Source organism: Papilio machaon, chromosome 28 (assembly GCF_912999745.1).
Source record: "Papilio machaon chromosome 28, ilPapMach1.1, whole genome shotgun sequence".
Lineage (NCBI taxonomy): Eukaryota > Metazoa > Arthropoda > Insecta > Lepidoptera > Papilionidae > Papilio > Papilio machaon.
The window spans coordinates 3,830,195-3,858,152 of record NC_060013.1 but is presented as its reverse complement, the minus strand read 5'-3'; the positions used below and the strand labels follow the sequence as shown (position 1 = coordinate 3,858,152).

Here is a 27,958-nt window from a genome sequence, read left to right as displayed (position 1 = left end):
TAATGTTTTTTTTATTTCTTGCGATAACTTCTTGCAAACTAAAATAGAATTTAATTTAGAAATTGTTGCAAACCATTAGATATTTCAAATATGACGTCTTTTTTTTATTAATTCGGTGGGATATAATAAAAAGACTAGTGTAACCATGATAGTTTTAGGATTATTAAAAATATGTCAACAATAATAATGTAAAAAAATAGTAAAAAATATTAACTTTTAACACTCTAATGGTTTAACAATTTTATATTTTACGTTAGTTTACCTTAAAATAACATAAATTCATCCCTTTCCTTCTCTTAGTCACGAACACTACTGTATACGTGACACTCGGCGTCCTCGTGTTTTTTTTATCTGTATATAATAAAAAATTATCTATATGAAACAGTCTACTACCTGTCTGGTGATAAATACAGATTAAATATAAAAATATTTTGACGTGATTTGTAAAAAAAAATGTATCTAAATGAAACTTTTCGATCTGCTTTAGTATTAATAAAAATATTGTTTCTGTGTGAATTATATTTAATATTTCTGGGACAAATTTCATCCAGATCAAAGGGTCTAGCACGAATATTTGTGAGAACGTTTTCGTAACGTCAAACCTTCAACATATTCCTTTAAAGAAGTTACGAAGTCGCGTGCTGCAAATATTCGTGCTAGACCCTCTGTTTAGGCATTTTAGAGTTACCTGCTAACAAATATCTATCCATACATCGCATTTCTAATATTAGTAAGAAGTAAGATAGCTATCCTTTAGTAACCTTTTTCAAAGGTTATATTTATTGACACTTCGTTCAAGAAAAGATGTCTTTTATAAATAAATGAGTGCATTTAATGTACATTGAACAATTGGTATTATAAATGACCTCAATAAAGATGGCTACCTATCAAAGAAACTTCAGTTCTTACGACCTAAGATAAGGTAAGGGGCGTCAGTTTCTTCAACTCTATAATGAAAATTAACTAACATTTAATCTTACTAATACTATTAATGCGAAAGTTTGAATTGATGTATGGATGTTTGTTAGCACGTAAATTCAAAACGGCTAACCAATTGCCAGTCTTTTAATACTTAAAAAACTTTTTTTACATAATTCATGAATTTAATTAAATATTGTCAACCATGTTAATAAATTATACATTCATGTAAAAAGGTTGACAACCTCTTTTAATACGTCAATTAGAAAGGGGTAGTCAACCTTTTCAATGATTTATCTATTCATATAGCAAAATTATTGATGGATATAATTTACGACAGTATTTTTAAGCTTTATATAATATAGTGATTATTATTTTTTACTTGACTACTTATAGTTTCTTTACTATTATTAGTTACCAAGATTTCCCGCCTATTTTTTTATTTATTATTATTGAATGATTTATAAATAACTAAAATATGTTTGCTGTTATTAGTGTGGTGTAAAACAAACACTAAATTTTATCGATAAACAAATAAATTTTTAAAACTTTTCGATAAAAAGCTTGATTTTATCACGACATAAACAATATTTGATTATATTTTATCAACAAAGGATTAATTATTAATTGATTATATTTTATTTTATAATCTGTAACATATCAGCCATATATTTCAATATATTAAATAGTTTAATCGCCACATTAGTTTTATTGGTCGCTAAGGGATACCTTTATATTCAACATGAGATATCTTCTAAGTGACGTTAACGAGGTTACCTCACTAATCGTTGGTTTCTGAGACCAATCCCTGTATGAAAATATTTTGTTATCTCTGTTTTGTCAGTGATAATGAGAGAGATGACGATATTTTTATATGGGAAGTTTGGTCTCAGAATATAACGATAAGTGCGGTTAGTGTTTTCAACAGACTTCATGCAAGTTTACATAAATAACCTTTACTTAATCTGCACTAAGTGAAAGTGTTGCGCTCTGTATTGATATCGTATTTGTTATATAATGAAATAAATAATATTGTTATTGCCTCAGCCAAGTCAACGATACCAACAGATCGCGTCTCACTTAAAAATAATGTCTCCTTAAAATATATCGACAATCGCGCAACACTAGCACTTGATTCAAGATAAAATAACGATAATTTGAAAAATATAGATACCTCTATCTTCTGACACTATGGCACAAGCATCACAGATCCCTTAAGGATTGTTAGAACCAAAAAAAAGAACCATTTCGTTTTAGTATTCACTTTCACCAATATGGAGTACTACCATTATTGTCTGATCTAACTGACCAAGAATTTCCGTAATTAATTCTAGCACATGATAACGCTGGAACACTTCTCGTTGAAGACTTTTCTATTGTGTAATTCTTTCCATTATTATTGTCCCAGAATTCTTTACCTTGACAACGGAATCCGACACAGAAGTCCAATCTTCTTGAATGTATTGGAAGTTGCAATCTAAATCCAAAAGTATCATACGTTGACACACCATTTTGTAACAAAGGACCTGATTCTATGAACGCACAATATGTATCTTCGTTAGTACTCCATCCATCTGAAGATGTTCTCACAAATACTTCTTTGGAGAAATCGAGATTCTTTACCTTGACAGTACCGTCTACTGCCAATTCGTTTTGTTTCACTATAACATTTTCTAATGACACACAATCTTCTGTAATCCTTCTTCTGAATTCTAGATAATCTGACGCCGGTTGTACGAAACGCGTCTCCCATAGATCTACAACTGGTTTAACTTTTCTTTCAATTGGTGGACTGGCTACGACTTTGAATGCCCAATACGGTGGTACATGTGATGGTTCTGTCATAAATTTGACATGTTCTAACGCGAATCCTCTATCATCAGCAAACACTACGTGTTTCTTCTTCTTTTCTGTTGGTATCCGTATACACGATCTGGGAGCTGATTTTAAAGTTAACTGCACAGGTTTGAGCACTGATAAACACGGTGCTGAGTAACCTCTAGCCGTGATCTTCGTTTGTCTTCTTGGTGGCGTATAATCTGTTAGGAAACCGGCTGGTGGACTGTGGCCGTAGAACAATTGCTCCGATGCCAACATATCGATTGCGGCACACATCTGGAAAGAAGAACGTGCTCTCAGTGATAATACAACGTACGAACTAAACGGAATCTAAAGCGAGCGGGGTATTTATAGGCGCGCGGGCGCCGGCCACGCGTCTGATATCGTACGGACTACTGTGACAATGATAGTGTCAGGACAAGTCTATTTATACTTTCTTAGGTAATTAAGAAATGCCTCGACGTAAATAACAAGATCAATCAAACTGTTGTATTAAGGGATTGTTTACATTAACTGGAAGTAAACAGTGGTAAAGCCCGTAACCGTAACCTATGCTACGAAAAGAGTTACATTTCTTAAGAGATCATAGACATGTAACTTTTTACCTTGTGTGGGTAAATCAGTACCCGAATTGACTCGAGCAGTAAAAGCCATTACCTAACAGTAGAAAGCTGGAGTAGCAGTATTCTGTGTTTTATTTAATTAATGAGGTTCTGGAGGCTTAGGAATCCTACTATATGAAGCTAACTGATGATCTCGTTTAATGAATTGTGCGGAATTTGCTATATGAAGATGACAAAGTAATTCTTTACTGTGGGCAAACCGCTTTCGTTCAACAGTGAACCAATAATAAAGATAAATCTGACGAGAATGTATCTTTGAATTCATTTCGTATGCTGTTTACTGTGAATGCATTTTATTGATGCACTTATTTTTAATTTATTGACATCTTGATTGTAATTGGAGCGAGGTCAAATCGATATGGTTTTGAACAAACATGTGATATAAAAATAAATGTGTTATTTTTCTTATTTTATGTGATACTACATTAAATAAGAAAACTTTTACACTTGCGAAACTAGTAACCATGTTACAATAGTCATTGGGATTACTTTATCTGTTGCCATGGTAACTATATACTATTACTATGTCATTACTGCTAGATGAAAGATTTAATTTCAATATACCTACGTATCCTACATTACATAATACTGTGATTAAGTCAAGATAATAACAAAGTACTATTATTCCTATTGTAAAGATATTGAACTATTTTAACATTATTTAAGTTACGTATCCAACTTCAGAAATAATATTAAAATAGTGAGAAATAACTTAACAAGCAGTAAACATAGATAACATAAATAAAAACAATTATAGAAATCATTAAGTTATTATTTTAATGAGAGATAATTAAATGGCGTCCAACACAGCACAATAACAACAACAAAAATGTAATAAATATTATTCACAATTCGGTATTATTTATATTTACTTTTAGATTTGTTATTGCCGAAGTGATTTATTTATTTCAACTTTTATTTTTAATTATTGATTGGTAGTTTCAAGAGAGCGTTAACGGGCTTAAGCTAACCATGCTTGTGTGTATATTTTACTCAGTGGGAATCCACGGTTTTTACCACGATTTTTAATATGTGGCAGTTTTGGTGTAACGAAAACAAGTTAAATTAGTTATATTTTAAATACGAAAGTTTAAATGGATGTTTATTAGAAAGTCTCTCCTGAACGGATCAAAGGATATTGATTAAATTTAACACAGATGTAGAACACAGTCTGAAGAACGCAGGCTACTTATTAAGTTTTTTATTCCTCGCGGAAAGAGTCGCGGGCGACAGCTAGTATACCTATATTATTAGATGAGCCGAAAATTTTGTTCCACTTTTTACGGAAATTGTGCGAACGGATGAACTTGAAATTTGACACACATAAAGCGATTAAGCAAAGAAGTGCATAAAGCTATTTTTACGACATAAAACTTTAAACTTTCTTTCATAACATACTGTTTGTAAGAAACTGAAACATATAAATTGTGGTAAGAATGCAATTTTAACTTTATATGGTCAGAAAATAATTGGTAAACCTTAACGTTAAGATTAAAAAGACAATTGTAAAAACTTCGAAACCTTTAATATCAAACTTTCACTTGATACAAGACTGTCCGGGATAATGTAAAACGATGGTTACTGCACATTTCACGCAGCGATCAGCGACACTGCGCCGGCGCGCGCGTGATAGTGTGCCAGTTCTACCTGTTGCTATAGCGGTCCGTGCGATGTGGTGTAGGCAGAGACAATAACCTTTAGAACTCCATTGCACTGCCATTTTACATATTGTCATCCCTTGCGATCTCTTTAACAAAACAGAGACAATATGTGTAATAAAGTTACAACAATTCAACTTAAATTAACCCAGAGATATAGGCTGAGATATATTCGAACAGTGGTACACGAGTGGACTAAACCACGAACACACATAACACGACTCAAGTAGAAGTGATACAGCGTTCTGTCTGATTTATCTGCACGCTGGAGATCTATTTTTACTCCTCTTTCCCTTCTCATCATATTCTTACAAGTGAAGGATAGGAAAGGATAGGATAGGATAGGATTTCACGTAAAAGGGGATGCATATGAAGATGAAATAGGCTCTTTCTGTGTGTCCCCCTCCTCTGTGGATTAGAGGTAAGCAACGCATCTGCCATTAAGATATAAAAAATACAGGTTACGGACTTCCCTTTAGCGTAGTCCTGGGACACCTCTCTTACGGATATATACATTGCAAAGAAATAAATTCGCTTTCCACCTATTTTAGAGAAAACTGTCATCATAATATTTATAATTTAGCACGTATAGACAGACAAATTTATCTGAACCGATGGGCACAAGTAAAACTAAATTACAATAGCTCCCTACCGCCCTCCTGTCCATGTCCAAAATGTCACAAGATCCTTGTCTTACTGTTGCTGTCTTGCCTTGTATCATTTTATATGCCTAAGTATATATTACAAACTAGCTTTTACCCGCGACTTCGTCCACGCGGAATAAAAAAAATGCACACAAGATAAAAAAGTTCCTATGTCCGTCTCCTAGTTCTAACCTCCCCATCAATTTTCAGCTCAATCAGTTCGACCGATCTTGAGTTATAAATAGTGTAACTAACACCACTTTCTTTTATATATATATAGATTTTCAGACAGAACTGCTATAACAGCCTCTTTTACCGGGTCAGATAAATTTGACGCATTATACACGAAAACAATTATGCTATTCACCGAGACTGGTCTATGTTATTTAGAAGGTTAAATTTGTCTATATATATATATATGCAAGAAAAATCTAAATGTCATTGTGTCACACGCTTCAAGGTACACTGGAGATATAACTAAATACATAAATGTAAGTAAATAAAATGATCAATTAGGGTTGTCAACTGTAATGAAAGTATTTAAAAATATAGTTTAGTAATTATGTTATTTTTAAATTATCCATTTGGTAGTTTAAAACTGACTTAAATATTTTATGAGGGTAATGTTTTAAAGAAGGAAGAGCGATAAATTTATATCGTTTAAACACAAAAACTACTTGATAGATTATATAAATTTCACCATTAGAAAATTACATTATCTCTGAGTATAGGCTATATTTAATACTAGTTGTCGCACGCGACTACCATCTAACTAACAAACATCCATCCATCTAAACTTTCGCATCTATATATATAAAAGAAAGTCGTGTTCGTTACACTATTTATAACTCAAGATCGGTCGAACTGATTTAGCTGAAAATTGACGGGGAGGTAGCTTAGAACTAGGAGACGGACATAGGAACTTTTTTATCTTGTGTGCATTTTTTTCCGCGCAGACGGAGTCGAGGGTAAAAGCTAGTTTATAATATTAGTAATACTAGCAATCGCCCACGACTTCATCAGTGCAGAAAAAAGTATCTTTTAATATGCCCGCGGGCATCAGCTACGGAGATTACCCGGAACAAATGCAGACTTGAGCACATACAAACCGACGAAGATTAAAAAAATGGTTTTATCAAATATGATGATATTTTTCCTATATTACATACAGACATTACAATTTCATTATATATGTATAGATAGGTCGTCATAAAATGTTTAATTTATTTTTTATTTTAAAGTATTATTTTTGTTCAGCCCTGTCATTTCTTATTTGTTAAATGCAAACTTTGTCAAGTGTTCGTATGAAGATTCGCACACACAGTTGAGGACCTTTATTTCCTACCCATCTCACTTCGAGAAATTGTCATAGCAACAATTGTATGCGTGCTTGTATCTCTTATGGTGACAGTTTGCGGTACGATATGCGATCCTAAATGGGATACGAATTTAATTCTTTCACTGTATAGTACATCTAATCTCATCTCTTACTTGGAAATTATTGTTTAAAAAAGGTTTACTTTGATACTAGTTCTATGGAAAATTCTTCTCTTCTGCTGTTCCCTTTCTCTGAACTCTCAAATACACGGTGTATCGAATTATTTATACTTAGTAACTCAAACAAAATGTTATTTACCTGCTTAGGCATATTAGTACGTATTATTACTCTACTAGCGGTCGCCCGAGACATCGTCAGTATAGAATTTAAAAAGTACCCTATTATGTCCGTCTGCATTAGCTACCTTCCCGTCAAGTTCCGTCAAAATAGATCCAACCTTTCCGAAGATTATCAAAAACAAACACGGCATTGCGAACAGACAGACAAAATTTTTTAAAAATAGTTTTTCCTTATGTTACACGCAAATACATCATGTGTTAGAAATTAATACGGATCATAGTAACGCCAAAAAATGGCATAACAACAATTGAAATAAGCGATTTGATTATTTACGTCTTTGTAATAAAGTGGAAAATCATTTGTATAATGATGTCAAATGTCACAAAAATAATAAATCAAACGAAATTGATTTGTATTTCCTTAGCGATAAGTATCAAAATAATTTTTAGGTTAATAAAATGGCGCCTTCGCCTTCGCAAACAACAATGGCGTCTCGCATAGATTAAAAATAAGAACAAAGCGTCCTTGACATTGCTTTAAATATAAAATAGATAACATTCTATATAGTGCGTTGACTCTTTTATCTTATCTAAATAATTGTATTTGAATATCTGTTTATTGTGAAATATTATCGGTTGCTGTTTTTTTTTAACCAACTGACTCAAGTAATGTTTTACACGCGCAAATTTTTATGTATGTGGATAGCGTTGCCAGGCGTCCGGATAAAGCCGGACATAGGTAGGCTTAATAATAATTTCACACGAAAATTTAGATAATTTATTACTATAGTTACTTTAATTTTTGTATTATTACATTATGATAGTTTTAGTAAAATATTTTTTGATAATTATAAGTGTGGAAAATAAAATTATAGTAGGACCAATTGATAGTTCACGTTTGAAAACATCGACTAAAGTGAATAATTCGATGACGACTCCAAACAAATGAAAATCTAATTCATCTATATATATAAAAGAAAGTCGTGTTAGTTACACTATTTATAACTCAAGAACGGCTGTATTGATTTGATTGAAAATTGGTGGGCAGGTAGCTTAGAACCAGGAAAAGGACATAGGATATTTTTTAACCAGTTTTCTATTTTTTATTCCGCGCGGACGGAGTCGCGGGTAAAAGCTAGTTTGTTATAAAAAATCTAAATGTTTCTAATTTTCTGTAACATCCTTAGTGCTTTAAAAAAAAAGGTTCACTGACTGTAAATTTTTACATCGAACGTCATTACAATGTTGCGTCAAAAAAGTTAAGCGATAATTGTTTAGTTCTAATTTTAAAAAAATACGCGAATTACGCTATATTTTTTTTCTTGTCATTAGCAAATAAACGTGTATTCAACTGACTATCTTTTTTTAAACACTCGCCTATTGAAGAAGCTAGTTTGACTTCCTAGATGTTACAAAATATTTCGCGTCGTACGCTCCATTGGTTAAGAACGTTTGCGAAGAAATAATTGCTTAATTTAAACACGCAATATTTTTAAAAACGCATATGATTTTTATTATTTAGTAGTTTGTTACTGGCCAGTATAGAACGACAAATTTATCTGACCCGGTGGACAAATGTGACATTAAATTTTAAACATCTCTCTCAAAAAATATGCCATAAAACCCTTACTTATTTGTCATGTTTTTTCTTTTTTATAATTTTCTATACCTAAGTAGATTTTACAAGTTTTCTGATAGAATTACCGCGAAAACAGCGCCTATAACCTGGCCACATTAGTTTACTATATTATATTGATACTTGGCCAGTAACATTTCTGCAGACCCTAGTCACGTTTATAATAAAATAAGCACGTGAATATGTCAAACAATGACAACGCATTACGTGTTATTGTAAAATCAACCTTATCTCTTGTTTAAGTTAAGGTAAATTATCGCTTGCAATATGAATTATTTATAATGAATTGCATAATAGGATAATGAATGCTATTGAACTAGAGTTAATGATATTTGGAATGTTCTGGAAGGTTGCAGTCAGTTGAAGAACTTTAAGAAAATTCTAGAATTTACTGGAACATTAAATTAATATTATAATGTAACATAGATATCGGTACTTCAGGCCTAATTTTAGTACTCTTTCCCTTCCCACACTTTTCTTATTAGGAAAGGATGGGAAGGGGAAGTGGATTTGGCGGAAAAGGGGATGGATAGGAAGGAGAAATATCCTCTTTCTGTGCGTCCCCTTCTCTGTTGATTAAAGGTAATCAACACATCTGCATTTGCGGATGTCTATGGGCAACGGTCGCCTCGCTATTTCAGCAAATCCAGGTGGCCGTTTGCTCGATTGCCACTTTTTGATATTAAAAAAAAAAAAATATGTATACATAAATTCTCAGATCCAACTTCGCGCGGTTGAACATTTATTTGTAAACAAATTGTATAAATTTATAATAGCACGGCAACCATAATGCTTTCAATCCGTTGTTAAATTTTTAATAATAAAACTATTTACAATAATTATATCCTTGAACTATATTTACGACTACATCTTATTTATTAACTCGTTCCTATTATAACTTATACAGAAAAAATGACTAAAAACTAATTAACAAAGCAAGGGCGGTCTTATCTTTATAAGCGATCTCTTCCAAGCAACCCAGTGGGACAGGAGACACTAACATGAATAGCGGGCTGTATCATAAATAAATATCAAGAAATGTCAAAAATAAATAAATAAGAGCAAGAGCTATTGATAATTAATATACTAGTTAAATAACATAATATCGACGCTGGAAAGCATAAACGCTGTAACCCTTGAAATGGCGAATATGTTTTTCACACGTTAATAATTTCAACCATTATCAAACGATAATGATTTTATTTTTATTATAGGTTAGCACAAACTACACAACATTGCTAAATACCGCATGCTTGTAGACGTATCAGCTCACGAGTTATCATTTTTTGGCTCTCCTGTAAAGTTCATACTTTCGGGGTTACAGCGTTTACGATTTCCAGCGACGATATGTAAATATGCGTGTCTATGAATAAAATTATATAAATTCAAGGGAGAGTAATAATATACTGAGCGAGTAGCTTTATTTAGGAGATGTTTATGCAGCTATGATTTGAATACAGCTAGGGACTTTGACTCACGAACGTCATGAGCATGAGGCAGCTCATTCCACAAGTACTTGTTGGTAACTCGTCGACTTCCCGCGCGATTTTTATTTTTCACGTATCTTTTTTCATAAGTAAAAAGGCAAAGGTTCTTAGTGGCCAGTATGCCACGTCTTTGGCAGAATGTTTAATTCTGCACCAGTGTTGCCAATTAAAATTTTTACCCGGCCACAATGTATTGTGTATAAAAGCCATATTTGTATGGAAGATCAACGGTGGGCGTAGCACTCTTGAAAAAGGACACATTATACAATATTCGACATATGTCGCTGTTTTAAAGTTTAAAATATTTTTTTTAAAATGTTTGCAAATGGTCTATCTTTTTTTTAAAAAATCACATCTTTTTTAAGAATTAATATTTTAAATAAATTGAATTATTCTCTCTACAAATTATTATTAAACAATCACTATTTTACTTATCTTTCATTTAAAAGTTGTTTACAGAATTTAATTCAAACTCATATAACACTTTAAAAGTGAATTTCTAAAACAAAATCAATTAATAACTAGATTTTTGAATAGCCTAGAATTTGCTGCGGCCATAGAATTGCGGTCGTATTTTGTAAATTTTGTAATTTGCTCCACTGAAAACCGTAGAATACGGTAATTGTCGTAACATTGGCAACACTGTTCTACACTCAACACTAGTGATGCAACGGATGTCTGTTTCCGTTTCCGCAAGTGCGGAAGTTCCGCGTGCTTTTCAACATCCGTTTCTGCTTCTGTTTCCGCAACTTTTATAACGGAGATAAAACGGAACTTTACGACGGCTGAGAGATCCAAATGCGCGGCGCGAGACGGGTAGTCCGTGCGCGGCCTTTCGGCACTTGTCGCATTTGTTTGTTTACGTACTATTTTGTGAATTTAAGCGCGTAATATTTTCTGCTGCTGTTTGAAACAATCAGTTTCTCTTGCTGGAGTAAACTGTCTAGTTGTTGTCCATATAAAATTTGACAACTGGCAAAATGTGACTATTTCATACTTACGAGTTATTAAATGTACTTTTGAATAAGTGATAACCATGTAATATATCATCATCATTATATAGTTTGAAATATATTTGTCGTTTGTCAACAGGAGTGGTTTGGCGAACTTTAATTTGTAAATAGTGTAATTTTGTTTCCTGAAAATAAATAAAAAAAAAAACGCGTATTTTAACTTATTGCAGCGCAGTAAAAATACACACTTTGAAGGCTAAAGGACACCGATATCCAATGCCTTAATAAATTAAAAACGAATACAAACTATTTTTACCGAAAAAAATATTTTTGTAAATATGTTTTTTATTATTATTTACACTTCTGTTTCCGCATCCGTTTCCGTTTCTGCTAAAATTTATTTTTGACATCTGTTTCCGTTTCTGGTTCCGGTAAGACACTTCCGTTGCATCACTACTCAACACTGACTGGCAAGAGGGTATTTTTTTTGCTATGTCAAATCCATTTTTTTTAACGGCTTGTAGCGTAAACATCGTTAGATTCGTGTTCTTCCCTTGAGTATCATAGAGTACATTAAGTCGATGGTTTTTGATTTTTTTTTTATATAACAAATAGTTTTATTTATAACTTTATGACCTTGATATAATTAAATGTCAACGGATTATATGAAAACAGATATGAACATGTGTTTATAAACAAGGTAGGGTATTTATCTTGATAAATTTAATTACATTAATTAAGAAATTATGTTTTGCAAATGACTACTCGCAAAGGTCTATAATATGACCCCAACACGAGGCGCCTAGCGGAAAGGGAAACTTATCTAAAGAGGTCAGATATTTGTATTATTTTGTTCTAAATCGTCTTTTTTAATTAAAGAGGAATTAAAAAAAATCACTACCCATCCACTACTAGACAGTCTCTTTTCACACTTTCCATTTTGAAAACCAATATTTGGTAAATAAAAAAACAAAAATTAACTCGACTGACTGTTCTATGACACTCAGGGGATGAATATGAATTAAATGACACCTCAACAAGTCAAAATCGGTTCATTCTTTTTCGTAACAAGAGGTAACAACTATAAAGATTTTATTAAACAATTAAATGTCACAAAAAGTAAACCTTATTAAAAGTTTAATTTACGATTAAAGATGTATAATATAAATTAAACTAAAACTAAAACTAAAAACCTTAAAAATATAATAAAAAAATTTAAATACATTATTAAAAGGTGTCCCTTTAGATAAGATTCCGAAGATACTGGCAGCGTTCCCCCTTTGAATAGCTAAACTTATTCTTTGTCCGAGGTAGCTGCCAGCTCTTCGTACTCTTGTGATTTCGACTAACCTTTTTGTTATTTCCTCAAAAAGTCTTCTAGCGCTAGCACCCCACGGTAAAAGGGTCTCGACACCGAATGCGACAAATTCATATTCGGAGCCTAGACCCCTGTATTTGCTAGCTTTAGCTTTTACAGCCGTAACTTACATGCACTTACATACATACTTGAAAATACCATTATATTGTTTAGTGTTCTTTACAATGCATATGCAAGCGTTTTACTACGAGATGCAAATAAAACATCATCCACATTTAAATAGCAGTTTAGAATGTGGGCATCAATACTAGCGGTCCCACACGACTTCGTCAACGCGGAAAAAGGTAACCTTAAAATATTCCCGCGAGCATCAACTACCTTCCCGTTAAAGTACCGTCAAAAATCAAGAGCCGGTATAATTTTGATTTTTCGTTATCGGCAACACAAACTTTTTTCGATATTACATAGACAATTTTATTAATATATACAGATTAACGCCATCTAGTATCAATTTTTAAAACATCTAACTATGTCTGCTTTTTTAATTTTAGTATTTTTAATTACTATTTTATTACCGCGTGCTTACGTCACATTGACGTCCAAATTTTAATAGAGATGAAACTATTTTCACGATTTCCTTTGAATCATGCTAAAAATCTATATTTGTAACCATCAGATATTGCGTCAGTAAACAGTACACTATGAAATAATGGACGTAATCAGTATCAGATACATGAGATCGAATCGATGACCTAAGTCAGCGAATAATCTACATGAACCTCGCCCTCACTTCATTAAATCAATGAGCAGGCTGCATGCAACACTCCCAACTGCACTCAGTGAGCAGGAGTCATTCAACACACCCCACAGCCCTAAGTCAGTGAATAGGCCTCAGTACAAACGCCCCACTGCACTAAGTCAGTGAATAAGCCTCAGTCAAAACGCCCCACTGCTCTAAATCAGTGAGTAAGTAGGCTTCAATCAACACGCCCAACTGCCCTAAGTTAGTGAATAGGCCTCAGTCAAATAGCCCAACTGCACTAAGTCAGAGAATAGGCCTCAGTCAAATAGCCCAACTGCACTAAGTCAGAGAATAGGCCTCAGTCAAATAGCCCAACTGCACTAAGTCAGAGAATAGGCCTCAGTCAAATAGCCCAACTGCACTAAGTCAGAGAATAGGCCTCAGTCAAATAGCCCAACTGCACTAAGTCAGAGAATAGGCCTCAGTCAAATAGCCCAACTGCACTAAGTCAGTGAATAGGCCTCAGTCAAATAACCCAACTGCACTAAGTCAGAGAATAGGCCTCAGTCAAAACGCCCCAGTGCACTAAGTCAGTGAATAGGCCTCAGTCAAAACGCCCCACTGCACTAAGTCAGTGAATAGGCCTCAGTCAAAACGCCCCAGTGCACTAAGTCAGTGAGCAGGCCTGAATCAACACGCCCTGCTCTGCTGCTGCCACTACGCTGAACGTGCACAAACATACATATAAGTCACATTTCATACCATATATCAGCATAATCACGATGTTTTCCTTCACCATAAAAAAGAATAAACAATACGTGTAATCCATAACGTTACATAAGTCAAAAGCGAAATTATTTATAGAAGTTAAGACATTCAATAGCTATTAGTTGGGCTATTACGTTTCTGCGGTCGGTCTGTCTGTCTGCGGTCGGCAATATACAACCATTTTTATGTATATAAGCTCCCAATATTATATTACCCTAATGTGGTAATCTAAGATTTAGAACCTTGGAAAGAAGTAATTTAAAACTATAATCGTTGGTTTCTGAGAAGAAAATCCCAGTTTAAATAAGATGAGGATATGATTTATATAGAGATTTTTGTCTCAGAAAGCAACGATAAGGACGAACTTATCTGATCCGGTGGGTATAAGTTTAGATGATGACAGCTCACTAGCGACCTCTGGCAATGTCAAGGAAACGCAACAATTTATTTTTTTCGGGCTGCGGCTGTATGTAGGACTAGCTGCGTCCGCGTCTCCGTCCGCGCGGAATTAATAAAAAAAATGTAAAAAAGTGGCCTATGTGTTCTTCCAGACTATGTTCTACATCTGAGCCAAATTTCATCAAGATCCGTTGAGTCGTTCTGGAGATAACTTCAAACAAACATCCATCCATGTAAGCTTTCGCATTTATAATATTAGTAAGATTTGTATACTGTCTTAGAAAACTCAGTGCGATATCTCCGACTTTATTACCGGCCTAGATAAGTCGCACTATGCAGTTCCGCAAGGATATTCAATATGAACATATATGAACTAACAATGTCATCTTGACAGTATCATATTTTGACCAATGAGGGAGCGGCAACTGCAGTTTTGTTGCCATTTTCATGGTTTAGAAATACCAGAAAATATCACGTGTTAGAATTTAAGGAGTGGCTTTAATGAAGCTAAAATGCTACTCATCGTTTTTAATCTATGGTCAATGCTCAACTTTATTATTAAAAAATTTTAATTTATCTTTTGTTTTCTTGAAAAATCTTAAAGCTGTATTATTTTGTGTGGATTAATTAAAATACTAAGCAATTAATGAAGGCATTCAGGTTTTAATTATAAATAATATTTTGACGAATTTCAGTAGCTAGTAAATTTTTGCTAACTGGTAACCCTCAAAACTTATCGACGTCCCCTGTCAATGTCAAAATATTGCCATAAAATCCTTATCAGACGACAGACAACGAAAAGAATATACATCAGTTTTTTTATCAATCGGGTAAAAGTACACAAAAAAAAAAAATCTCCCCACTCCGAGGAAACCCCACTTATCAAACATGATAACTAGTCATACCACTCTTGTTTTTATCTATACAAAAGAATAAAATATCAACCATACTGCACACAAAATAAAGCGTATTTTTTATTGCACGTGATATTTATATTTTTTAAACGCCACAATCAGTATCGACCTTTGAATAGACGTATTTTTTATACCAAAGTGACTCTCGCTGTCTAAACAAAGACAAAATATGTTTCATAACAAAAGAAAATATTTTACAGCAATAAATTATGTGCACTTTGCTCGAAGTCGGATTTGCCTTTGCCAGGGATGGCTAACCTTTACCAATAAACGCATCATTTTTATAAAACTTCTCGGTAATAGATATGACATCAAATAATTTTGAATTTCAGATTATTAGGAATATTCCAGAGATTGACTTTTTGGATTAGTGACGTGTCCAAAATATGTGTCGCGTATTTTCGGTTTGTCATCCCTGTACCAGGACCAAAGTCAACCGAAGGCCAAGTGGGATTTGCTTGTCTTCACACATATCTGTGAATTCATTGACATAACAAACACCTACAGATAACAAATAAAAAAAATCAAATGATCTCTTAGTCTTCTTTGGTTAAGCCGTTTAGGCTCCAGGCATATAATTGTACCTTTGAAATAAAATTTGTAAGAACAGAGATTACTGCAAAATTGTTTGCTTTAATAATATTTTCTGTACTATTTCTGACTATAGGATAAATTTTATATTAAAAAAAAATTACTATCTCGTAATTTTTTTTTTGGATTTGACAGCTGACGTCATGACGTCACATTATGGCGCGGGTTTGTGCACACTTTTATTTGTAACGTAATTCTTAACCTAGTATTTATTTTAAATTATTTGTTTAAACTATTATTATACAGTAACAAATACGCGTTCAGTATGAAACATTATTTATCAATGTCGGCCGCTTGGGACTTCGTCAGCTCTGAATAAAACTAGTCTATAACATACAGCCATTCATCAGATACCTTCCCGTCAAAGTTTCGTCAAAATCGGCCCAGTCGTACCGGAGATTACCCTGAACAAAGCTTACGGACAGACATAGACTAAAATTTAAAAAAATAGATTTTCTTTATAAGGAACGCAAATAAATTATGTTCACGAAATATGATTTAATTTTATTATAACAGACTGTCCAATTTTATTAATTACTAGTTGTCGTCCGCGACTCCGTCCGCGCGGAATAAGTGTATAAAAAAATACACAATAAGTATATGTTCTTCCAGACTATGATGTATATCTATGCCAAATCTCGTACTGGAGGTACTTTCAAACATCCATCCATACAAACATTTGCAGTTATAATATTAGTAAGATAGTAAGATTTAATTCATTCGAGAAAATAATCACCCTGTTTACCTCGTTTCAGTGAAGCACGTGTTTATAACACGTGGCGAATGTTTAACCGCTTGTGTAGTTAGCAACACGTTATCAAAAAAATGACACATAATGCCTCGTTGTAAAATGTAAACAGAAAATATATGTATTGTATAAAAAAACGTATGATAATGGAAACAGTATTTTTATCGGAGCAAAAACAATTATCGCAAGTCGCGTCTACTAACACAATGTTGGAACGAAGTTCCTTATCGCGCGTTGTGAAAGTAGGCTAGACGGAAAAAATTCTTACGAAAAGTTGTCACGACACTTTTTGCTATAGTAAGTATGTTAACGACGAATGAGCGCTACTTCACCATGGCAACGACGTGACAATATATAACGAAAATTCATAGAAATAAAATGTACTTCTTGTGAAGACATAAGTTTTTTATTCATAGAATAAACATTGGTTCCTTCACTAATTAATTGAAAGGAACTTCGTTCCATCCGGGTGTCCCAACACACCTCTCAAGTTTTTTTTTTAATTTAGATTGACAAAAGAACATGTGCACGAACACTTGGTGTTGCCACTCGGTGTTGCGTTCTCTATCTTAATTAGACAAAGGTGGAGATCGGAAGAAAAAAAAATTCTTTTTCCTATACATCTTCTCCTCCTTTAAACTAGATATAATATTTTTACAAGACTGACTTTCAATTCTATTGTGACTTGAACCGATTTTGAGGAGTGAGGTGTCGGTAGATATATCTTATTCCTCTACGCGTTATAGGATTTTTAATGTATTTATTAGATATAGTCAAACAAGCTGATCTGCGGTAAAAAATTATAAAACATCCATCCAGTCGAGGACTTTTATTTCCTACCCATTTGGATAAAATAAGCTTAAAGTTCGATTATGGCTATTGCTGATAGAATGGATAAAATATGTCAAAATGTATAGGAAAAATACGTGACATGCACATGAGATATCGAAAGTTTACTTTCATACATTTTAGAATAGCGACTTCGCTTATCGAATGTTACTTCGTCAACCCCCCCCCCTCCCAGAGCGAATGCACTTTGTCTAGGGGGGCTGGGTCGCTGCTATCGCGGTACTTCTGTCAGTAAATATGTAAAATTTACACAGGAAATGACAAAATAAAAAAAAACGACTCGACAGCAACATACCAACAAGGATGTCTGACCCGGTGGGAATAAGTTTGGGCATAAATCAAAATCAATAAATACAGCTCAATAGCGCCACTCTATCAATGTCAAAAATATGTGACAAGATCCTTTTCGCACTCTAACTGTCAAATGTTTTTGGAACGAAGTTCCTTATCGCGCGTTGTGAAAGGGGGCTAGACGGAAAAAATTCTTACGAAAAGTTGTCACGTCACTTTTTGCTATATCACCATGGCAACGACGTGACAATACATAACGAAAATTCATAGAAATAAAATGTACTTCTTGTGAAGACTTAAGTTTTTTATTCATAGAATAAACATTGGTTCCTTCACTAATTAATCGAAAGGAACTTCGTTCCATCCGGGTGTCCCTTGACACCTCTCAAGTTTTTTTTTATTTTATTTCATGCTATTTTCTAAGCCTATGTAGATTTGACATATTTCCTGACAGAACTAGATAGCAGCGCTTCTCTCACCGGAACAAAAATATGGAACTTGTGAAACTTTTGACATTGACAGAGTGGCGCTAGTGAGCTCATTATTTAGTCTGATTTATGGCCGCCGGGTCAGATATCTTTGTTGGTCTATACTTTGCTATAGAACTGACATGTTCATATGAGCTAAAGTCCTTAAAAAGTTATGAAAAAAACTTGAGAGGTGTGTTGGGACACCCGGATGGAACGAAGTTCCTTTCAATTAATTAGTGAAGGAACCAATGTTTATTCTATGAATAAAAAACTTAAGTCTTCAAAAGAAGTACATTTTATTTCTATGTATTTTCGTTATATATTGTCACGTCGTTGCCATGGTGAAGTAGCGCTCATTCGTCGTTAACATACTTACTATAGCAAAAAGTGTCGTGACAACTTTTCGTAAGAATTTTTTCCGTCTAGCCCCCTTTCACAACGCGCGATAAGGAACTTCGTTCCAAAAAGAATCCCTTGCTCAAAAGGTAAAGACAGTATTACGTATTCTTATTTGGCACGTCTACACCACTCTCCCACTTACTATATTGTAAATTTACTTTTGGCACTTATATGAGGGTGTGGTTTGACTTTGATAGATTCATTGTTTATATATTACTAGTTGTCGCCTGCGACTCCGTCAATGCGAAATTAAACAAAAAAGTAGCCTATGTTTTCTTCCAGACTATGTTCTACAGCTATGCAAAATTTCATCAAAATTCGATGAGCTATTCTAGAGACACCTTGTTTTTTACTACATCATAGACATTTTGTTTTTGTCTAATTTTGTAATAGAGTAGTAGAAGTAAAATAACTGGCTAAAATAAATAGCAAGCAGCCATTTGATTTTATTTTTAAAACGCCACTTAGGTTACTGTGATGGTTTAATAATGCATCGATTTTAATGTACATTTTATTAATTTAACCTTTGTATACTAACGTAATTTATGACGTCAGATGTCAAATTAATTTTTAGAAACGAAACCATTAAATTAAGTGATCTTTAATGTCATAATCATAATGTTAATCGCTTAATTTAATGGTTTAAAAATTTAATTAATGAAAAATAAAACTTATTAATTGATCAGGCTGAAAATAAAAGGTTGTTTGCCTTAAAAAATCAGTTTTTTTTCTAATATCGAAGGCGGGAAATCTTGACATGTAAGCATTACGCGCGTTCGGCTTTTAACTTTTTAAATTGGCATGACGGACGCATTGGAACGCGCTGCCTATTTTTGTAATTTTAATGTATGTAAAACTCCTTGCATGTTCTTTTATCTGTATGTCTTTTGTAAAATAAGTTTCAATAGACTTCATAATTTAAAATTATAATTATTTTACGATCATTTAAATAATACAGATATATGCGACACATTTTCAAATTAATTTTCAGCAATATTTTACTTGGACATTGTACTTTGATAGTTTAACAACATTTTGAATTACGCCAAAAATTAGGCTTTCAACCTGTTATTATTTCAGGTCATGGTAGTAGAAATCATCGTCTTAGTCCTTTCTGTCAAATAAAGCGAACAAAAGGTCACTTGCTTGTGTGGTCGTTGTGTTGTAAAGTTGTCAAAATGATATGCAGGTTACTTCACTGCCTGCAAAAAGTTGCATAATCTATTCAGTACAAAGGCGGCTCTTTGCCTGTTTCATTCCTCTATACGCAATGGTGGCCCACGGCTATAATATTAAATGCATTCATTCAAGCTAATATCTAAATATACGACCGTAGCATTCCTTGTAAACGCAATCCAAAATGGCGGCCGTAAAATTTCGGGGACGCCACGACACGAGAGCGTGAGTATCACGCGCTCGATACGTGTTCGTGCTTTCTTTAAATAACATGCACAGATTATAAAACATGTTGAGTCGAAAATGCGATGTTGACATTATATTTGGAGGTAAGGGCCGCGGAAGTTTTGGATCAAGGCGATATATTTGAAAGTTCTACACGCCTCATGGATTTTCAAGTGTAAAACAAATATTTGTTGAACGAAGGTTTTTTATAGTGACAAAAGAGACATCTGCAGCAAGTTAGTACAGAATCCAGACGTTCCCTTCCTTTCGTATTAATAAAGAATGAGATGGGGTAGAGGAATAATCCTCTACCCCAATTATGCATCGGCACACCATGGGCAAGCCAAGAAGGGTATAATTAGTAGTAGAGGCGTTTTCAGAGTGGTCGTTTTGCACCGCACAAGCAGGACATTGCAGCAGCGACATGCAGACTTTACCATTTATTAAAATCTTACTAATATTATAAATGCGAATGTTTAGATGGATGGATGTTTGTTGGAAGGTATCTCCAGAATGGCATAACGGATCTTGCTTAAATTTGGCATAGATGTAGAACATAGTCTAGAAGAACACCTAGGACACTTATTAAGTTTTTTTTTAATTCCGCGCTGACGAAGTCGCGGGCGACAATTGGTAACTTATAAGCAATTCCCGATTTCTTCTGTGTCAATCAGTTCACCAAAAGGTCGTCAAACTTTTATTTCTTTTAATTACTAACTTGATCTTTGACATTTTTTTTTATCGAAACATTTATTTATATTAAAACTTATTGAATAAATATGTTTATTACAGAGGTTAGTGAAGTGCATTGTCTTATGTTAACCTTAAATATACTAAATCATCACGACTGTAAAACGAGATCAGAGTAAACAAGGATAAATCCATGATTTTTCACAGCCGAAGGATTTTTACCTTAAAAAAAAAAAACAAAAAAAACTCGATAACTACGATAATGACACTCAAGGTAAGAATTCGAATCGAATGTCATCTCAATCGTTAAAATGGAGAGGGGTGGGGGGGGGGGGTTTAGGGAGGGCAGCGGTAAGTTATTACATGATTCATATTTATTAATCTTCCTATGACACAAATAAATATTAAAAAATAAGCCATTATAATTCTAACAGTATCAACTTAAGCCCTTCGTCCACTATGCAACGTATAACTTCGAAATCCGCCGATATTATAGCTAAGCGACTTACAATGTCGTACATGTTTGTGTACAAAAAGGCAAGCGTCGCTGACATTTTGTTCTTATGGCCCTTTTGCGTACGAGAATGCAGCGACTATCTCAGGGCATTGCGCGCGCAACGCGATACTCGCGCGAGGAATATTAGTTTGGAATAAGTACATTGTGTACGGTGGGCCTTATACTAGTTCGTTAGTCGTTTACAAACTGACAGACGATGTTATTTATATTAATCTTTATTAATATTATAAAGCGGTGTAATGCTATGAGTTATGTGACGTCTTATAAATAGGTGTAAGATTACATATTGAAATTTAAATCTTATAGTCTACACTGTAAGGTTTGTTTTCCTAAAGCCTATATTAACAGTGGAACGTCAAATTCCAACATGGCGGCCATGGGCGTTATTTTGTAACAATTGTGTGATTAAAATATGTTATTGTGAAATAAGGGTAGCTAATGTCCTAAAGCTATGTAAATAATAAGTTTTTGATCTGAAAAATTTTAGAACTAACTTTCGCCCGCGACTCCGTATGGAAGGGATTTAAAAAACTTAATAAGTAGTCTATGTGTTCTTCCAGACTATGTTCTACATCTTCCCTTCTTGGCCCTTCCCTTCGAGCGACGCTCGAGAATAGACGTGTTTTGTGCTGCGTAAACTACATTCACTCTTAAAATTGTAATAAACAAATGTGGTAACCGGTTTTGCTAGTGCAGTGATCTACGCGCAACAGAGAAAGAAACAAATCATCGTTAATTAAACTACGGTGAGCGAGACTGAAATACTATATCAATACGAACAAGATTGAATATTTTAAACCGTGCGCTGCGATGAGTAACACTGTTAAGTAAATAAAAATATAATTTATACGCCAGTGTGTTCGCAACCTAACATTGTAAAAGAATACCAACAACACCTACCCTCGAAATGATTTGTTAATTTAGTTAGTTCTATGATAAGATTTTATATTGTATAATTGGTACACTTTAAGTTGTTATGTATATTAGGTCCTTACATATGAAATTGGCGTTTTGTATGGGAGGCACAAAAAGTCGAATATTTTTTAATATAAAATATTTAATTAATCAAAGTATGAACCATTATTTTCTATGCACTTTTGCCATCTCATAGGTAGTTCATTGATCCCTTTACTAAAAAAACCAGTCGGACGGGAATCAATAAAATCTTTGAAGGCGATTTGGACTGCCCCATCGGAGTTGAATTTTTTCCCTTGCAAGAAGTTATCCAAATTTCGAAAAAAATGGTAATCTGTTGGAGCAAGGTCCGGGGAGTACGGAGGATGTCTTAGACTTTCCAATTGAAGCTCTTCTAATTTAGTAGCCGTCTGTTGCGCAGTGTGTGGTCTAGCGTTGTCGTGAAGCAGCAGTGGCGTGGAGCGATTGACCAGCCTAGGTTGTTTAGCCGCTAGCTTTTCCATCATGGTTTGCAATTGCTGACAATAGACATCAGCCGTAATAGTCTAGCCAGATTTGAGAAAACTGTAATGAATAATACCGGCACTAGTCCACCAAACGCTTACAAGTAACTTTTTTGGGGTTAATTTTCGCTTGGGGCAGGATTTGGCTGGCTGGCCAGGATCCAACCATTGCGCTGAGCGCTTCCGATTATCGTAAAGAACCCATTTTTCATCACAGGTAATGATTCGGTTTAAAATACCTTCATTATTGTGCCGGTTTAGTAATGTAACGCAACAGTCGACGCGCGTTTGCCGGTTTGCTTCAGTCAATTCGTGAGGTACCCACCTTTCAAGCTTTTTAATCTTCCCAATTTGCTTCAAGTGAATTAAAACAGTTTTATCACTAACATCGTAGTCTGCAGCTAACTCGGACGTGGTTTGCGATGGATCCGCTTCCACAATAGCCTTCAACTCTTCATTATCAACTTGAGTCTCAGGCCGTCCACGGGGCTTGTTCTGCAGATCGAAATTTCCAGAACGAAAACGTTGGAACCAAAAACGAACTGTGTTTTCTTTTGCAACACGACCGCCATACACATCATTCACCCTTCGAGTCGTTTCCGCAGCACTAGTGCCACGGCGGAACTCGTACTCGTAAATAATGCGATATTTTAAGTTTTCCATTTTGTAAAATGAGTGACGCAAACAGAAAAAAACAGAAGAAAAAAAACAAATGAATGACGGTCATCGAACCACAAATACATGAGTCTATAGCTGTACAAATTTGAATTTGGAATTCCTTACCAAAGAGGAGAAATTCGTGATTAAAGTGGCCAGTACGAAAAACGCCAATTTCATATGTAAGGACCTAATATTAGATATGTAAACATATGGTGAACTGCGCAGTGCCGGGATAAACATTCCATGTTTAATGGCACTAAGTCACACAACTGAGCAAAAAATCTGTAAATTTTGTTGATTAATAAATAAAAAAAAAAAGTAAATGACTACACGTAAAAGTCGACATTTCGCATCCTACCAACGTACAACATTTTTAACTTGTTTTTCTATGTTAAATTAGAGCAAATTTCCGTTTTTACATTCTTATTTTACTAAAATCATTATAACAAATATTATTCAACATGCCCCTTAAAAGAACACCTCCGAAGTCATTGATATCATCTCCTCGTTGCGACTCAGAACCAGATCTATGTTCGCAACCCCCAGCTCGGGAATGTACAACCAGAAGACAAAAGCGGAAGTTCGAGCAAGTTGATGAGTTGAACTCATTCATGAGTGAAATGAAGCAAATGTTTCAAGAGTTCAAAAAACATCATGAAAGTAAAGAATCGCTTCTAATGAATAATATTAACGAAATAAAGAAGGATCTGGGTGAAATAAGGGCTAGTACGGAGTTTGTTTCAAAACAGTATGAGGAAATGAAGAACAAGTTAGACAAAATAATAAATGAACAGAATAATAACCTTGCATACATACAAATTTTAGAAGAGAGAATAGAAAGATTAGAAAGAGACAAAAAATGCACAACTTTGGAAATTCGAAATCTACCAGAGAAACCCTCGGAAACTAAAGAAGATTTAATAAATACAGTGATAAATACGGGGAAAGCCATAAATATGGAAATTAAACACTCGGATATTCGGGATCTTTACCGCAGTAAGGCTAAGTCTGGTCAGAACAAAACCTTAATTGTTGACCTAGTCTCTGTTATTCAAAAGGAAAATATAATTAGATTTGCAAAAAAATTTAATAATTCTAATAGGAATAACAAACTTTCCACAACTCACCTACAAATGGAAGGTCCGCAAAAGGTAATTTATATCTCAGAACATCTTACATTTAAAACAAAACGTCTCTTTTATCTTGCCCGAGAATATGCGAAGATCAACAATTTTGCCTTCTGCTGGACAGCAAATGGAAGAGTTTATTTAAGAAAAAAGGAAGGAGCTTCCGCAATACGTATTGAAAAGGAACTCGATATCCGTAACTTACCTACAAATAAGTGACTAGCTTTACCTACACTTTACTTATTAATTCTGTACGACATAATTTTCTTATCTCACACTTCATTCACATGTGCCAAAGTCAATCTTCAACCTGTGTTCAACAAAAATTTTCGGTTAATTAACGAATTTCTAGCTCTTCAGAACCTTTTATTAAACTCACCTGTTTATTTTAAATACGATTATGGGTGATCTCAACGAAGTTTTTAACAATATTGAATCCCATGAGGTAGCTAAGTCCTTCGCTTGTACACCGGAAACATGTCTACGTTATATTAGTAAAACCAACAGTACCTTAGGTATCCTTCACATGAATATTAGAAGTATTAATTGCAACTTTGATGGTCTAACTATTTTATTGTCTAGGCTAGATATTTCTTGTGAAATATTAATACTAACAGAATGCTGGTTAAGAAAGACTTCTAATATTCCGTCAATTGAAGGATATAACTCTGTTGCTTCGAAATTTCATAATCAAAATGATGGCATTGTTATATACTATCGTAGCAAATTAAACTTAACTATCTCAGAGCCGACATTCAGCGAAGCCAACTGCCTTATTCTACAACTTGGGAGTGAACTTGCCGTTGTAGCTATATATCGGTCACCCTCGTATAGAAATATGAATAATTTCTTAGACAGTTTAAATAATGTTCTAACCTCTCTAGCAAATATAAGCAATGTAGCTATTATTGGCGATATGAACATCAATATCTTATCTAATATCCCTGAATCTAATTCTGATACCTATCTTAATATGGCTTCATTTCATGGTTTGTTGCCGGCTCATTTATTTCCCACCCGAGATAATAGCTGCCTGGACCACATATTACTTAAAACTACGAATAGCGCGACAGCCTTAGTTTTGGATTCTTATATTACTGATCATGCCCCTATTATATTAGGTATCGATTTAAAAACTAAGTTAGAACAACCTAGTTGTTGCATCCGTCGTATTGACTTTCCGAATGTAGTAAACGATCTACTGAACACTAACTTCACCCCAGTCTTAAATTCTACAGATCCTAACAAAGCTGCAGAACTCCTGGTTTCGATCATTTCAAATATTGTGAACTCGCATACTAAAAATATTAAAGTACCACAAAGAAAAAGAATACTTAAACCGTGGATCACTCCTGGCCTTCTCAGATGTATAAGAAATCGAGACAAATTGCGTTCCAAGTACAAAAAAGATCCTCACGATATGATTAAAAAACTTACTTATACTAGATACCGTAATTTTTGCAACAACCTTTTGAAAAAACTAAAATGCGAGTATGAAACCAACAAACTACAACAAGCCAAAAATAACCCTAAAGCAACTTGGGATATAATTAAGTCCATTATGGGATTTAACAAACGTATAAATAATTCATGCGAATTATTAAATCACCCAGGTACTACTAACACAGTAAACTCCATTAATGAATTTTTTGCCAATATTGGGAAAAACTTAGCCATGGGTATAGATACTGAAGCATCTATGGTGAGTCCTCTAATCAACAACCCCGAAGTACAAGTAAATTCCTTATATTTGACTGAAACTGATGAACGTGAGATGAATGACATAATTATGGGTCTTCGCGATAACTGTGCTGTTGGTTGGGGCAATATACCGGCCTCGGTGATTAAATCTGCCAGACACGTTCTCATACCTTCTATTACACATGTGTGTAATCTCAGCATTTCTAGAGGTATTTTTCCGACCGTTTTTAAAAAAGCAATAGTACATCCTATCTATAAAAGTGGAGAAATTGGGTTAGTTAATAACTATAGACCGATTTCTATTCTTACCATTTTATCTAAAATATTAGAAAAAATCCTTAACAAAAGATTAGTTAGCTTCTTAAATAAATTTAATATATTAGCTCATAACCAATTTGGATTTCGGACTAACAAATCGACAGAAGATGCAGCACTTGAACTAATCAACACAATAGTTAAAAATATTGACAATAAAAACAAAACTGTAGGTATTTTCTTAGACCTGTCTAAAGCTTTTGATTCGGTTTCAATCCCGATTCTCTTGTCCAAGATGGAAAGCATTGGAATCAGGGGTCTAGCTCTGGACATTTTCAAGGACTATTTAACAAACCGATCACAATGTGTCAAATTAGGAAATCTGGTCAGTGATGTGGAGAACCTTACTTTTGGTGTCCCTCAAGGAAGCGTTTTGGGTCCAACATTATTCCTGATCTATGTAAATAGTCTGTGTCTACTAAACCTGCCGAATTCTAAACTATTTTCTTATGCAGATGATACTGCTATAATCGTTCACGGCGATTCGTGGGAATCTGTACATCTATATGCCGAAAATGCTCTTTCTACCGTTACGCAATGGCTTTCTTCTAATTTACTGACTTTGAACTTGGATAAGACAAAATACATAACTTTCAGCTCTCGCTTGTCATCTCAACCTCGAAGTAATAGTTTCAAAATTTTGGTACATACCTGTCGACCGTCGCTGAATCTAAATTGTCAATGTAAATCTATTCAAAGATGTTCGGATACGAAATATTTAGGCCTTGTAGTTGATAGCACATTAAATTGGCGAAAACACATATCTCATACAGCTTCTCGTATCAGAAAGCTCATGTACTCGTTCAAAAGGTTGAGATCTTCTGTCGAACCAAACTTATTAAAATGCATTTACTTTGCCTTAGCCCAATCGTTGCTAAACTATTGCGTTTCAGTATGGGGTGGGGCAAACAGAACTAACTTACTTCCGTTAGAAAGAGCACAGAGGGCTATACTAAAAATTATGCTGGGCAAGCCTTTCACTTATTCAAGTTCAACTTTATACAAAACCTGGAATGTACTAAGTGTAAGGAAATTATTTGTGTTACAAACTGTGTTACGTCATCACAAATCAATCCCATATTTAGATTCCGTGCTTAACAAACGGAGAAAAAACGTCGTCTTTAAATGCATAAAATATCGAACTAGCGTCGCTGATCACCACTACTCTGTCTTAGGACCTCGACTTTATAATACCATTAACAAGGCTGCCAACATATACTCCTTGTCGACTAAGAAGTGTAAAAGAGCTGTTACGAAGTTTTTGC

The 27,958-nt window shown here is 34.2% G+C and overlaps 1 protein-coding gene across 1 annotated transcript in view; it reads right to left on the bottom strand.

Moving 5' to 3' along the window:
• Nucleotides 1-1,585: 1,585 nt before the first annotated feature.
• The window catches only part of LOC106714298 (protein phosphatase 1 regulatory subunit 3C), a 32,387-nt gene continuing 6,014 nt past the window's right edge, over nt 1,586-27,958 (bottom strand). Inside the window, exon 2 of the mRNA XM_014507315.2 lies at nt 1,586-3,033. Within this exon, the coding sequence (XP_014362801.2) occupies nt 2,185-3,033 (849 nt within the window). The 3' untranslated portion in view covers nt 1,586-2,184. The remainder of the gene's footprint in view (nt 3,034-27,958) is intronic.